This window comes from Amaranthus tricolor, chromosome 2 (genome assembly GCF_026212465.1).
Source record: "Amaranthus tricolor cultivar Red isolate AtriRed21 chromosome 2, ASM2621246v1, whole genome shotgun sequence".
In the NCBI taxonomy this organism is placed as follows: domain Eukaryota; kingdom Viridiplantae; phylum Streptophyta; class Magnoliopsida; order Caryophyllales; family Amaranthaceae; genus Amaranthus; species Amaranthus tricolor.
In genome coordinates, this window is record NC_080048.1 from 32,843,331 (window position 1) to 32,859,317 (window position 15,987).

General features: G+C 28.6%; 1 protein-coding gene across 1 annotated transcript; it reads left to right on the forward strand.

The window, feature by feature from the left end:
- The first annotated feature begins 32 nt into the window (after positions 1–32).
- LOC130806721 (MADS-box protein JOINTLESS-like) lies at positions 33–9,514 on the forward strand. Its single transcript, XM_057671915.1, has 7 exons — positions 33–541; positions 1,391–1,475; positions 2,978–3,033; positions 3,130–3,229; positions 4,489–4,530; positions 7,381–7,422; positions 8,764–9,514. Exons 1-7 carry the CDS (start codon positions 360–362, stop codon positions 8,887–8,889), a joined length of 633 nt encoding a protein of 210 aa, XP_057527898.1. The 5' UTR covers positions 33–359; the 3' UTR covers positions 8,890–9,514.
- The last annotated feature ends 6,473 nt before the right edge of the window (positions 9,515–15,987 follow it).

Consider the following 15,987-nt stretch of genomic DNA (forward strand, 5'->3'; position numbering starts at 1 on the left):
AATAGTACTAATTCAACAATGTCCTTTCTATCTAGCTAGGGTTACCTCCTCCTTAATTTTTTATTTAAATACTAGTATGGCAATTCCTATGTTTTTGCACAAAGCTTCCTACCTCACATACCTAAATATTTAAATTGTACCTACATTTATCAAACTACCCAATTTGGTTCCTTTCCAACAAAATATATTTTACTTAATTTATATTGTCGGTGATGCTAATTAACTTATCTTTAGACTCAATTAATTCAAAATATAGATATATTTATTAATTTCTTTGGCTAGCTATTAATTTTCCCAATTAACCTTTTTTTATAAGCTATCTGTATGAATTAAAATAATATTTGTAGCAGAAAATATATATGGTGAGGTCAAGAATTCAGATTAAGAAAATAGAAAATATTTCAGCAAGACAGGTAACATTTGCTAAGAGAAGAAAAGGGCTTATTAAGAAAGCTCAAGAACTTTCAACTCTTTGTGATGCTCAAATTGGTCTTATTGTCTTCTCTTCTTCTGGAAGGCTCTATGAATACTCTACCTCAAGGTTTATCTCTCTATCTTTCTCTCTCTTAAATTTATTTTTTATTTATTTATCACTTTGCAACTTATAACCCATATTTATTTTCATGTCAAGGTTTATTTTCTCTAATTTAATTCCTTGGTAAAGTTCTAAAATACTTGCAATTTATTGTGATATATTAAATAAATGGAAAATAATATTATAAGTTGTAAGTACAGTGGAACAAGGAATTCATAGAGTAAATTCTGGAAAAATAAAAGTAGGGTTATGGTTGATGACTTGACCTAATACTGCTACAGGAATGAAGGTATAGAAATTCAATTAATTTTTTATACTGTATTTTACTGTATAAGTTGAAATTTCTTGAATATGAGGTCAAAGTGTTGGATATGATGATGAATCTTCATTGTATGGACAAGAATGGAGAGGTGATTTTTTCTTTTTTTTATTTTATTTATTTCGGGGAAATAATAAATAACCCGTGCAAACGAGATCTAGGAGGCTGTATTGATCTTCTTGTAGGTGGTGAAATTTGAAACTCGATCACCAGTGATGAAAAGTAAAGTTTTCAACAGTGAAAAAAAATTATAGCCCTATATATAATAATTTTTTTCCACTCTTCTTAAATGGTTAATTAATATAATAAGTTTACTCATTACTAAATTGGAAATTACTAAATTTTATTAATTTAGGGTATAGATCTCATTATATGTTGTGAAATTAGGTTAGAATCGAACCCATTATCTGTCGTGAGAAAGTGATACTTCTAGCTGAGAGAAGACGTGATTCTCGTGTAAATGCATACTAGTTACTCCTTGTGTACCTCCTGGATCTATGGAATGTAAATGTGCTGTGTTATGATCTGTTTTGTAGTAAAAGGGTGACTCAAGTAATTCAGAAGTATATGAGACACACCGAAAACTCTGAGGTTGATTCATCTATTGTACAACCTTATCTGGTAATTGCAATTTTTTTGGTTAATTACTATAATTATGTTACTTATTTTGGTGTGTTTTCTTGAATTAGTAAGGGTTATATGTTGTTCTATTTGACTTATGTAAATCGTTATTAAAAGAAAACGGAATAAAATATAATATATTAATTTATTTATTCATCAAAGATCACGTATGTGAATTTGTTTTGATTAGTGTAATCGATTCTATATTGTTGTGATTGAGGTTTTTGCGAAGAAGTTTATGAAGTATAGATAATGCCTTCACAATATTGTGTTTACATTGCTATATTTGTCTTTTTTAATATAAATGTTTTTTGTACTTATAATGTAGAAAAATACTTCATTTAGTTCTCTTTTGTTTTTAAATAAAAATTTTCAGTTAGTATAAAATTTTGACTATGAATTATCATTAATTTATAAAAAAATAAATTTATTTGGGATCTTGATAGATTCGTCTTCATATAGATTTTTAAAGTATCAACATTTCTTATTTGTAAAAACATGAAGTGCTTTGATTTTGTGCATTTGAATTTATGAAAATATTAAAAGTAAAGAACAAAAGGAAACATAGCAAGTAAAAACTATGAGTTTGGAAGGAGGTGTTGGAAATCAAACCTGAGACCAAAAAATGCAAATATTTGTATTTTCACTGAATCAGTTGTGTATTTGATAATTAATATTCTCTATTAAAAGTTGATCATATATATATACAAGCATATTTAAGAAATAATTATTTAGAAACAACTTAAGATTTAGCTCTGGCGGTTAATTAATTAATATCCTAGCCTCTCTTTTATCTCTTTTTTTCTCAAAAAAAACCTAGTCTCCATTGTTAATTTAGAGCTACTATCAATCTTAGAGTTATTCTATCCATTTTTGGATTCAATCTGTCCATATATTGGGTTTTAAAGTCTCTCACGGTGTAAGTTTGGAGTCTTGTTATCAATTCGATGGTAAAAAAGGTATATGACATCATCATGGGTGTCAATTCTGCTAGTACAATCAATGATATCAAACTTATCACTGTTTCAAAGTCACACCCGATCTAAAGACCTTCTTGGAGGAGGCTATATCAAACAGTAATGTAATAGAGGGAAGGCTTGAGTATTAGATCTCTTTTATAATGATTGTGACTTTTTCTATATAGAAATTTGTTTCATTTAAATTGTTGTATATTTGATCAATTGTTACTTTGTTTTAGATGTCGGATGGCATTTTTATCAATGAATTATTAGGTTTCTTTCAAAAAAAATTAGTTCTCGCACTTGACTGGTTAGTAAAGTTGGGTATGTTTTAATTCACATGATTTCTCAGATAGCACTCTTATAGAAATTAAATAGCTTAAAATTTACATTGCTGGTATGCAAAATGATGATCATTTTGGTAATTAGAAAGGATAATATGATAGTTCTAAATGTTCATGAAGACAAAAAAAATGTAGTATATTCCTTAGTTTATTTGCTTTTGAAACTGTGTTTGAGTCCTGGATTTGCTACTGATCGTAGGACGAAGATTGTGTTGTTTTGCGCAAGGAGGTTGATGAGAAGAACCTAGAATTAAGGTGATTTTCATAAGCATCTCAAATTCTATAACATCTTGTTTACAAATTGGCCTTATTTTAGAACATTGAGATTTAATGATCTATTCTATGTGACAGCCAATTGGAAGGAGATAATCTAGAAAGGCTAGAACTTGATGAATTAACTAAACTTGAAAGGCAAATTGAGAAAAGTTATGCTCGTGTTCGTAGAACAAAGGTTAGTAAGCTACTGTATTATTATGATCATTTAGGGTTCCTAACATTTTTATTTAACATTTAATTACATGTTAATTAATAACAATAACGAGTTGCAATGATCGTAGATTAATCTAATGTTTGGGGGCTTAGCCTTTCACTTATCCTTTCACCCTCATGGCAAAAATTTAATTCTCATCGCTAAAAGATTGAATTAATTCTCTTTTCCTTTTCACCTGTAATATGTAGGAATTTCCTATATAGCTTACACCATTTTTTTAAGAACAATTTAAGTTGCAGTGATGAATTAATGGTAAGCTATGTATATGTTTTTCAAAGCTGAAAGAGATGCTCAATCTACTTATTAATTTGCTACAAATTTGTTTTGTACCATCATTACCACTCGATCTAAAGAAAGAGTGAATAGACAATAAAAACTAGTGAAAGAAATTTATACTCGATAAGATATAGAGAGCATGTTAAGTAGTTTGAGGAAAAGAGAAATAAAATAGTTTCATAACTAGTTACAAAATGTAGCAAAATAAATGTGATATTAATTATTTCAAAAAAAAGTGTGGCAAATTTACTATCATTGGGGGAATGAACTTATATGGTATCAGAAGCCAACGCGACAAGAGCTCATGAGTTCGAATTTCAACCAACTCTCATTTAAAATGGAATATTCAATGCCTATACGCATCCACACTTCTAGCTCAATAGGCTCTCGTGTGAGGGGCGTGTTAGAGTGTATAACATATATTAGGTCTCAACCATAAGCTTAAGCTTTTAGTTGAGTTGATTCCTTGACAACGATGTCATCTTGAAATCAATTGATAAACATAAAATAACTTAAATATAGTGAACAAAGCCTAATTAAGAACTAACTACACATACTTTTGTTCCTAGGGCTTGTTTATATCTGGTCATTTTTGTTTAAATGATCTTAATAATAGTTATTTTTTTAGCTCAATTGAATTTTCTTTTACTAAATAACAATTATTTTTATCAAATACTTTATTTCAATGATGAAGTTTCTTACATCTAACCTTTCAAATCTTAACATAAGTAGGACCCATTTAAAAACATTGCGGGTAACGAAATATTATTTACCAACTTTATTGTGTATGTCTATATTTATGATCTTTTGTATACTTATGGTAAGTTGTTATGGTGTGTAACTAGTCCTAACACTATGAGTCATAAGGAAAAAAACTTTTTTGTTGAGTAATGCATACTAATAATTAAGCTTGACTTTCTATATTGTTGCCTTGTGGGTTATAGGATGACATGCTCCAGAAAGTACTCACAGACTTGAAAAAGAAGGTGAGCTCCTAATTAAATTACACATTATTTCAATATTCATTTCTGATCTAGCTATCTAGCTATTTTACAATAAGATGTACTACAAAAACAACAAAAAAAAAATGTCAATGTTAAATTATCTTATGTCATGTTTGGAAACGATAATTTCATTTAGAATTTTGGAATTGGCTTAAATTTATTATTTGACAAATCAGAAATTTTCAAATTTGGATTTGGATCAAATTTTACAATTGTTTTTAAAGTAGTTAAAATTGAGAATGCTATCCAAACTTTGTCATTCTCAAATTTTTCATTTGTGATTTCATAATTGAAATCCAAAATTTAAAATGAAATACTTGTTTCCAAACATTACATTAAAATTTTTGTGTAATCGATAAAATAGCTCATACGAACGAGTATTTAAGCAGAATATGCTCTAGCCTTAGTAGATCACCCTTGAACAATTCATCATTTGGATTCCTCATAGTTGTTGGAGTACTGCATTAGTTGAAGTAGTTGAAGTTGTGGCTCAAAAATACAATTATTTGAAAATTGAGTTTTGTTTTTGTTGGAATAAGTAACATCTTTTCTAGGTAAGGTTTAGAGATTGAATCTCATGTAGTCCTTATCAAGAAACCAACTCAACCAAAAGCTTAAGCTGATGGTTGAGGCACATAAAATGTTTTATACTCTAACATGTCCTCTCACACGAGAGCCCATTGGGCTAGAAGTGTGGATGTGCATAGGCGCTGAATATTCCACATTAAATGAGGGATGGTTGAAATTCGAATCGGTGACCTCTTGTCACATTGGCTTCTGATACCATGTCAAGAAACCAACTCAACAAAAAGCTTAAGCTGATGATTGAGGCCCCCTGATATGTTATATACTCTAACAATCCTCTGATTCCCTTATTGTCTAAATGTAAATTAAAAATAAAAGTAGATTTAATTTTAGAAGGGAATAATAAGTATTAAAATTAGTTTCTTAATACACTTTCATGCATGGAACTTAAAATTTTCCTTAAAGGAGTACATTAAGCTTCCGAAAAATCCGGAAGATTTTTTTAAAGGGATTGAAGTAGGTAAGTTACCTATACTTCTAGACTCTACACATTTTAGTGTTGTAAGTTATTGTTTCTTTGTTCTAATTTGTGGATAATATTTAATTAGTTTACCTTGATAATCTCATAATGTTCCAAGAGAACATGATTCCATCTATTTACTTTGCTATATTTTTACAATATTTTTGTATGAAATCTTAGAAATTAAAGATTAGATTTCTAGAAGATAGAATGGAAACTTATAGTTAAATGGTATAAATTTAATATAAGCATAACAATTAAGTTTATATAAAACCTACTCTAAATTTTAAGAAACAGAATGAATATTTTTATAAAGTGCCCTTAGCTAAGTAGACGACCCTTAAATAAATCTTAATATCCACATCATATGAATTCCTCATAGCTAATAAAATAGAGTATTATCGTTGTTCTGAAATATTTATAACTGATTGTGAAAAATGTCGGAAACAAGGAAGTGCATTACTTCTATATAGTAGAAGTAATAAGTAACTTCCCAAAAAATCCGGAAGATTTTTCAAGGGATGTTGGAGTAGAGGTAGTTTCCCATACTTCTAGTACAATATTTTATTCTAGACTTTTTAAGGGATATTGGAGTAGGTAGTTACCCATAAAAATTCGAGGGATATTTTTTCTTTATTCCCTATATGATCATATATCCCATCTATTTATTTTGCTATTTTTTTTTTTACAATATGTCACCTTTATTAATAGTTATTAATTATTCCTTCATTTGATTCATTTATTTTGTTACATTTGTAACAAAATAAGTGGAATAAAATAATTTTAAAAACTCTAACTAACCAATGATTAGAAAACATATAAGATAAAAGTAGAAGATAGTAGGGATTTTTGAGATTCTTTTATTAGGAGTCTCATTTTCCAATTCAAATAAGTTAAATATAAATAATTTAATTCACTATAAATCTGATTAGTAATTTCAATTTAATTATAGTACAATAGGTTAATTCATGTTTAATCTATTATAATAAGTGTTGATTTGTCTTATCTCTTTTTTCTTATTAAGTTAAGTGCATAGAGAATTATAGGTTAGACTTAGTGATTAAAGATTTTTCTATAAGAATTTATTTCTTATCATCGATATTATATGAAGATTAATTTTGCCGTATCCTGGTCATATAGAGGATTATCCTAACACTAAAATAACATTTGGAGTAAAGAAAATAGAAGTATTAGATATACTTTATGAGTTATTTTGGTATATAAGAGATTGAAAAATATTTTTTGTGGCTTTACCTAAAACTTAACAAAGAGTTTTAGATTGTTTAAGGAAGAATAATTAAGATTAAAGATTGCCATTATTAGGGCCAATTTTTTTGGGATCAAACTAAATCAAAATTTTAAATATTTATATGAGATCAAATTGAAGTGAAATTATTAATACTGAATTGACGAATGAATACTAAAAATAAATTGATACGAATAAATTTCAATAAAGTCTTGTATGAATTAATATATATTATTTTAGTGTGGACTAACTTTAAAGGATATTGTACGTATAATAAGTATTTTAACTTGACAAGTACAATCAATATATCAATTACAATCATTAAAAAAAATACTATCTTATCATTATTAAATTAAATGTGTGGATCAAGTTTATACAAGATTTTTATACGAATAGTAGTAAACTTACTCCACTTACCTAGCTCATGTGTTAATTGTAAAATATATTTGTTTCCTTTGGTTTTTACAGCACTATAATATAATTTGATTCTATTGACCTTAATTCTACAACTGATTCCATGTATTTTCATACAAAACCCCAGGAAAACACAATCTTGCAGAACAACAGGAAATTGAACCAAAAGGTACTTTATCATATATATCAGTTACAAATTTACTGATTTTTATTCTATAAATTAATTAATTGGCCATGCTCTTTTGTTGATTATCAAATACTTTCTTTGTTCCTATGAAATTAAATCATATGATCAATATGGCTGTCGATTAGTAAGAATAAAGTGGGCTACCCGCCAGGGGCCCGAATTATTTGGGGCCTAAAAAACTTATTTTTATGTATATGAGTGATATTAATTTTAATGAAAGTTAAATATAACTTACACTTTTTTGCTAAATAATATGAGTAGTAGTGCTTTTTGTATAAAATAGTTTAAATATCAATAATAAAAAACAAAAGGTGTATTATATTGTATGTTACGCCTTAAGTTTATAGGGGACCTATTTATCTTTTGTTCTGAAGCCCAAAAATTAACAGATGACTCTAATTGACTAAAAAATATGAGAACTTTTTGAATTATATGGTATAAACTCTGACAGACTAAGGAGTCATTTGAATAGGCAGTAGGGCGAGCTTTTTTTAAATTAAATTATTTGTATATTGTGTTGTTTTAGATATATCTATAAATTTAGAACTCAAACAAAAGACATTGATATTGATATCATTTTCTTTCAAAGAGGCTGATATTATTATCATATTTTATATCCCTGTTAAGTAAATCTTCCATTTCTATTTGATGTTTTTATGATGAATGGTTATTAAAAATAAAAAAGTCAAAATTTTTAGATGGTAGAGATATTATTTTATTAAATAATAAAGTTAATTTAGACATACATTAAAAAAATGTTAACATAAAGTTGGTAGAAAACATGTGAGAGTCATAATCATTATAAAAATGTTAAAATAAAATTAATGAAGGATATATATATATATATATATATATATATATATATATATATATATATATATATATGATGTCGGAAAATATTTTTTAGTAGAAAGATGATGTTAGTAGAAAGATTTTTTAGTAGAATAATAAATGAGACTGCTTGAAATGTAAAATGGGATAACATCAAATAGAAATGAATGAAGTATATTATAATTATTGATTTAAGTGAGTTCACTATTATTCGACCATTTTAGTTCACTATTATGCGCTTTAGAAAAAAATTATCATTATCATATATCACACGCTTACAAGTTAGTTTTTTTTTTATAAAGTCGCGTACAAATTAGAGTTGTTTTAGACTTTGAGTGGTACAATCACTGTTTTATTATTATAATTATGAGGTTAAGAGTTTAAACTTTTGTGCCTTTATTTTTAAAATTAAATTTAGATTCAATTTTTTTATATTTTCCAATTTTTCATCCAAATTTCGGCACTAATTAAGGTTACATTTAACTCATACAGATTGTTCAAGCTACAAATGGTGAAGTACATTCAAGGCAGCAAGTAGCTGTAACGGAAGCTATTAATCATAGTCACTTACAGAATATTGTTTCATTAGACACTTCTCTAAAACTGGGAAGAGTTTAATAAGCAATTTTCAGAAAACGTACATCTCAAGTTCCACATTCGGAAAAATAAAAAAAAATTATTTAACATATAAAGAAGTGTTGGGTGGGAAATACCCCGAATTTCTAGGGTAAATAGTGGGAGATAAGATAAATTTGGAGCAATAAGGGAAAAGGGAAGTGATCCCATGCATATGTAGTTTTGGAATAAAAATTTGTAGCGTATATAATTATAAATATACTCTCTCCTATTCCTCTTAAAAGTCCCAGTTGACTTTTTACGTATTTTAAGGAGAATCAAAATAAGACCCTAAAGATAGAAAAAAAAGTGGTATTATGGATTTTTAATGTAAGGATTAAAGAGTTAATGATTCCCACCAATTTCAAGCATTTTGTAGCTAAATTTAAAAGTTGATTTTTTGGCATCAAAACTCTAAACTTTTTTTTTCAGTTTAAGACCAAAATTACATCGATCGTTTACTTAACTCTGAAAGTACATAAATAAGTCCTACAAGTATAATAATTTTTGGAAGTTACATAAATTTCTCCGAGTACTAAAGAAAATTAAATACATCAGTTACGGTATCTCAAATAGCCTTCTCAATTCTTCGACAGTAGTTGCAGTCGTTACTGATCATGTGAGTGCAGATTTTTTTTGCGATCATTGACTTTAGATTTTCCAAATTACCAAAACTGATGCATTAATAATTTCTTAAATAGCTATCGAATTGTAAACGACCAAATTTTCAATTTAAAAAAATTCATCACATTACCCAAATTCATTTTAAAACCCAAATTACAATGTCCAAAAATAAGGAAATCTGAAAATGCGGCCAATGAAAGAAAACCAAAATCATGTCTGGCGCCAATTAAAACCAAAATTATTAAAACACACAGCAACATGTAAATGGGAGTGCCTAAAACTTCCATCAATTACAATTAGGCGCCAAAAAATAAAATGTAAACCACCAAATATTATCAATCATTACATGTAAAACAGAAGTAATAAATACTCCAAACACAATTTATTAATTACACACCCTGACACCCATCTAAAAAAATGGCTCCTTCAAAAAATCTAAGTACTCAACAAAGAACCCAAATAATGCAGAAGTTGCTATCTGCATTAAATAAGAAAGGCAAACCAGTGCTAGGCACAATCAATGCACTTGTCACTGAGTTTCAAGTGTGTAGGAAAACAATCACACGTTTGTGGAATGAAGTGAAGAAGCAGATCAGGATTAACAACACAGTGATTAACCTCAAAAGCAAGAGAGTGGGCAGACAAGCACCAAACAAAATCCAATTCGATGAAGAAAAGTTTAAGGCCATCAAATATGAACTCAAGTGTACTCAACATTAAGTAGAAAAGCAGATGGAGGTGTCACAAACAACGGTGTGTAGGTGGAAGAAGAACAAAGTCATAAGAAAGCACACAAACGCAATCAAACCCACTTTGAATGAAAACAACAAGCTACACAGGTTAAGTTTTGCATTATCTAAATATGAATATGATGAACAAAATGATTTATTCAAGTTTAAGCCATATACTAACATTCACATAGATGAAAAACATTTCTATCTAACCCGGAAGACACAAACTTATTATCTAGCTCCGGGTGAAGTAGAACCACATTGAGAGTGTCAATCTAAGAGGTTCATTCCCAAAATCATGTTCATGTGTACTATTGCAAAGCCAGTATTTACAACTAATGGTGATGTCTTTTTTGATGGTAAGATAAGAATATGGCTATTTATTACACAGGAGCCAGCAAAAAAAAGCTCCAAGAACAGGAAGAGGGGGGAGTTGGAAACAAAGCCAATACAGTCAATTGCGAAAGAGCACATTAGAGCAATGCTTATAACTAATATGTTACCAACCATAAGAGCAAAATGGCCTCAAGGTTTGTCAAAGCACATTTATATTCAATAAGATAATGCTAAGCCACATATAGCACATAATGACAAAAAGTTTTTGGAGGAGGCAATGAAAGATGGGTTTTACATACAATTAGTGCAACAACCTCTAAATTTCCCTGACATGAATGTACTAGATCTAGTTTTTTTTAGATCAATTCAAGCTTTGCAATATCAAAAAGTTGCTTACAATATAACACAATTAGTTAGGGCTGTAAATAATGCATTTCAGAATCTAAGTCCACAATGATTAAGGTTTGTATTCATCTCTTTACAAGCATGCATGATAGAGGTCATGAAAAGACAAGGGGGATTTGACTATCACAAACCTCACATGAACAAAACAAAGGCACCAAGGGAAGACACTTTTACCAAATTATCTAAGTATTGAAAAACAATTGGTTGTTGATTCACTTCAACATTTATTCACAAAGCTAAGTGTAGAAAAAAAGAATCAGTCAGTGGAACTGACTGGCTATGCAGGGGGGATTGAACAAGGGACTATGCAAGTCAATGGCAATGTTGACATGGGAATGTACAATTAACAGAACACAGCAACAACCAATTTGAACATACAACATCATTATTTTAAGGAGAATCAAAGCAAAATCAACAACACAGAAATCAGCATATGAACAACAAAACAGCAACCAACACAACAGTTCATGAAGAAGTTAAGCAACAACAGAACAGAAACCAGCAGTCCATGAAGAAAACCAACACATCAACATGTTTCAAGTGTAAATCCTTTTGATTTTGGACATATTTTTAGGATTTTAAACATGGGATGTTTCAGATGTAAACAACAAATTAAAAAATTTATGTTGTTTTCAATGAAACATTTGTAATCATATATTCATAAATGAAAAAATTGGTTGTTTCAGTACTCTCAGGTACACTTGTTTATTTTTTTGAAATCATTGAGTGGAAAATCGAACATCTTTGCGCTCAAAACGTTGGAAAACAATCCAAACCCCGTTTGTTTGATTTATGGTGGCTAAAAATTGCTCTCACTTAAAGATCACAAAGCAATGGAAAAAAAATGCATCAAAAAACGTTTAAATTAAAAATCATCAACAGTCAATATCAACATGCACCAACACGAACAGAAACTCACTTGAGAAAGGACCAAGCTTATCAAGCCAATCTTCTTCTTCACAATTAGTATTCAAAAAAACAGCATCAATAGAAGAATATTCACGATCAAGATACATATGAGGCTCAAGTGTGTAAATGGGTTCACCTTCAGAGTCAAGTTCTCTTCCCCACTTAGGATCAGTCTCAACAGAAGTTGAGTCATCATAGTAATCAAAAGACTCTTCCTCAAACGACTTCAGACCAGATCTAGAGTTTTCATCATCGAACCCCTTCAACTCAATCTTAGTAGGCGATTTGTAAGGGGATTTGGGGATTCTCAAATAAACAGAAGTACGCGAGTTAGGGTTTTTCATGGGTGAGTTGAATGGCGAGTTAGGGTTTTTCAGGGGTGAGGTCAAAGGCAATTGAGGGTTCTTTGCTGGAGATTTCAAAGGCAAATTGGGATTTTCCATGAGAAGAGATAGAAGAACATGAAAGCACAAAAGAAGATGAAGAAGGCACAACCAAGATCTAGGGTTATTAGAATTACCGAGAGGGAGGCAGAGGAAGATGATGAAGAAAGAACCCAGATTTAGGGTTCAAGACAGAACACGAAAACATGGAAGGGGGATAAGGATGGGTAGGGTTTAGGGTTAAAAAGGGAGGGAGTGGTTAATGGATGGGTAAATTAATTAGGTTTAAGATGTTTTGATTGATGAAAAGGGTGATCAATTAGTATGGGTAATGGAGGGTATAATTGAAAATAACAAACCGACTAAGGGCATAAAGGTCAAAAAATCATACTAAAAATGAAAATGGGATAATTAACGTGGCTTGACCATAAAAGGAAATGGGACATATAAGAGGAATATGAGGGAGTATTTGATTATGACAATTTAGATTATTGTAATTTTGTTTCTATGGACTAAGGAGGTTGTTTTCCTATTTCGTGCAATCATGCATGTTATTGAGGCTATGATGAATAAAAAAATGTGTGTTTGTGGTCAGCTAGTTTAATCAGCAAAGTCAAGTAAAAGAATTTACAAAATAACTAGGTCGTGATATTTTTTTACACTTATATTAGTATTTAGCTTATTGTACGACATATTCCTATGGATAATCAAGCTTATGAGCTTGAGGATATGGTGTAGTATAAGTAAAAAAATAGATATAGAAAGCTCCACGAGCCATCGAGGTCAAGCTCGGCGAGCTGCCGAGCACACTATTGCTCGTGCTTTGTGATTGTTGGTTATTCTATTGCCAATAATCCCTGTCTTTGTTAGGTGGTTGACCATGAATTGAAGATCAAAAAGTTAGTTTTGTACCCTACACTATACAAGAGGGTAGTCGCAAGAACAAAACCTAAGAACTATCAACATAAAAACACACATATTCTATCGCCAAAATTTATAGTAGCAATGTAGCATTAATTGTATCTTAAAGCAGAGTTTAAAGATTTTCCAAATTACATAAAAAGAAAAGGAGTTATCCTACCTTAAATGTTGTTGCAATAATTTTTAGTTGAGATTTACATCAGTTTTACATAATATTGTTAACTTTTTTAGTTAATTCAAGTTATTTTAATCCAAAATATGTGTAATATTTCTTATATTAATATATATCATGAGATAAAAAGGATAATGAATTAATAACTACTCCAATTTGGTCTGCACTGCCCAATCTCCACCCAAATCATTCTATCAACTTCATTTCATGTTGAATATTCATTGTGGTTAAGAGGAAAAATGTGCAACCTTATTATGTTTTTGTCATTGATATTTTGATCTAAGACCGAACTTAAGATTTGAAAGGTTCAAGGTAAATCATTAATTATGAGTCTTTATACTTATAAAATGTTCTATTTTATACCTCTAATTATTAAAAATAAAAACATTAATTTTATAATTTTTTGAATAGAAGCGAGTCACAAACCATCGTACCTTTTATACGGTTGGCCTTGACGTGACCAAACCTAGCTTGTTTGATGGCAATTTTTTGCCAATCATTGTCACTCCTTTTTTCCTATTTGTTCTTTTATTTTTTTTACTTCTATATATTTCATACTAGGACTAGTTACCATTTGTGCAACTCATAGCTTAAATATAGTAGAAGTATTTGTTTTCTTGCATATTGTAAAAAATTAAAAAAATAATAACATTTTAAAAAATAAAGAAAATTTAATTTTAAAAATCCCACCTTTTGCTCATTGTCTTTTAAAAATCCCACCTTTTGATTATTTTTGAAAAATCCGATCTATATACTGCGTTTTCTTTTAAAGTACTGACCTCATTAAGTTACTTGCAAAATTCAGCAGTAAACAAATTAAGAATCAAAAGGTCGGATTTTTAAAAAAAAAACGCAGTATAAAGATCGAATTTTTAAAAAATAATCGAAAGATAGGATTTTTAAAAGTCAACGAACAAAAGGTGAAATTTTTAAAATTAAATTTTCCAAACATATATATTGTTAGTCTTAAAATTACAAGTAACGTACATATGAATTATTGTAAGTCGTTCAAAGTATTATTAACTTTTCAAATTTGTTGACGTAATAAATTTTTTGTTTTAAAAATTTTATAAATGTAATAAATATTTGGGAAATGGTAGCATTCAGTTTTCATGAAACGCCAGTGGTACACTTTTTTAAGAATTTTCTACATGGTAGCATTCAATTTATGCACCATCTAACTGTTGTAGCATTTTTCGTTAAGTTCTTGTTAAATTCCGTTTAATTCATCATTTTGTAAGTTTTTTTTCACATGGTAGCATCCAGTTTTTGTTATCAAATGTTTAATTCACCACTTTAACATTTAATTCACCATTTATTAGTGCTTGAAATGCACCTTTTGAACTTTATAATGTCAACAATTTGAATGAGAACAAAATTGTTACAATATTTATGGGCATTAATGAATTAAACGGTGAATTAAACTTTAAAATGATGAATTAAATATTTGAGAACAAAAACTGGATGCTACCATGTGGAAAAAACTTACAAAATAATGAATAAATGGAATTTAACAACTTAACAGAAAATGCTAAGACAAATAAATAATGTATAAACTTAATGCTACCATATAGAAAATTCTTACCATTAGCGTTTCATGAAAACTAAATGCTACCATGTAGAATTTTCCTAAATATTTTTACATTTTTATGATTTCCGATAAAAAGACTATATTAGGTTTTGTACTACAAAAGATCAATGACGACATCATTATATCAATTTAGGAAGAAATATTTTCATGATAAAGTGCCACATATGTAGTATTGAAGTAAATGATGCAAGTAGCTAGAATTTTCTTTTATTGTTAATTATAGTTTTAGGACTTTCTTTTGACCCTAGGTATCTTTATCTTTATAATTGTTTATATGAATATTTGAGTCCATAAACTTATTATTTTATGATATTAAATTATGTTTGATTCACTTTGTTTTTACTAATTTGAAATTATTCACTTTATTTTTATTTTCTTTATTTACTCCTCAATCTTTGCAAAACGTTGTACATAATTTAAAAGATATTATATATTTTTGTAATGTTCAGATTTAAAAAAAAAAATCATTTTGCTTTGAAATTTTACCTCTTAATATAAATACCATATAAGAGTGTTTGGCAAATAATAACATATGCTTAGTAGCATTGACTTTTTTGGATGTTTTAATTATTTTTAAAATTATAAGTAAGATAAAATAATTGTAATTGTTAATTGTTTTTCAGATAAAAACTGAAGCACAGAAACTAAAACAAAAAAAATGTCGTTTATAGCCTCATTACAACTATTTAACTTAAGCGTATAAAATTATTTTTTTAACTAAATTAAAATTTATATATCAAACATATAAAAATATTGTAGTTGTAGCTAAACATCCTACTATTTACATATTTTTGGTAATTGACAAATGTGATGTGGTGAAAATTGAAAAAAAAAAGGGTGTTAAAAAAAATAAAATTAATATTTTTAAAAATAAACTTTCTTCAAAGTTTAGGGGCAATGTTTATCTTTATTTTTATCTAATTTCAATGATTTAAACGCTAATTTCGTTACACCTTTCAAATCTTCTTCATCTATTCCTACATTCTCATCCATTTTTCTTCCATTTTTTAGCTAAACATTAATCAAAAA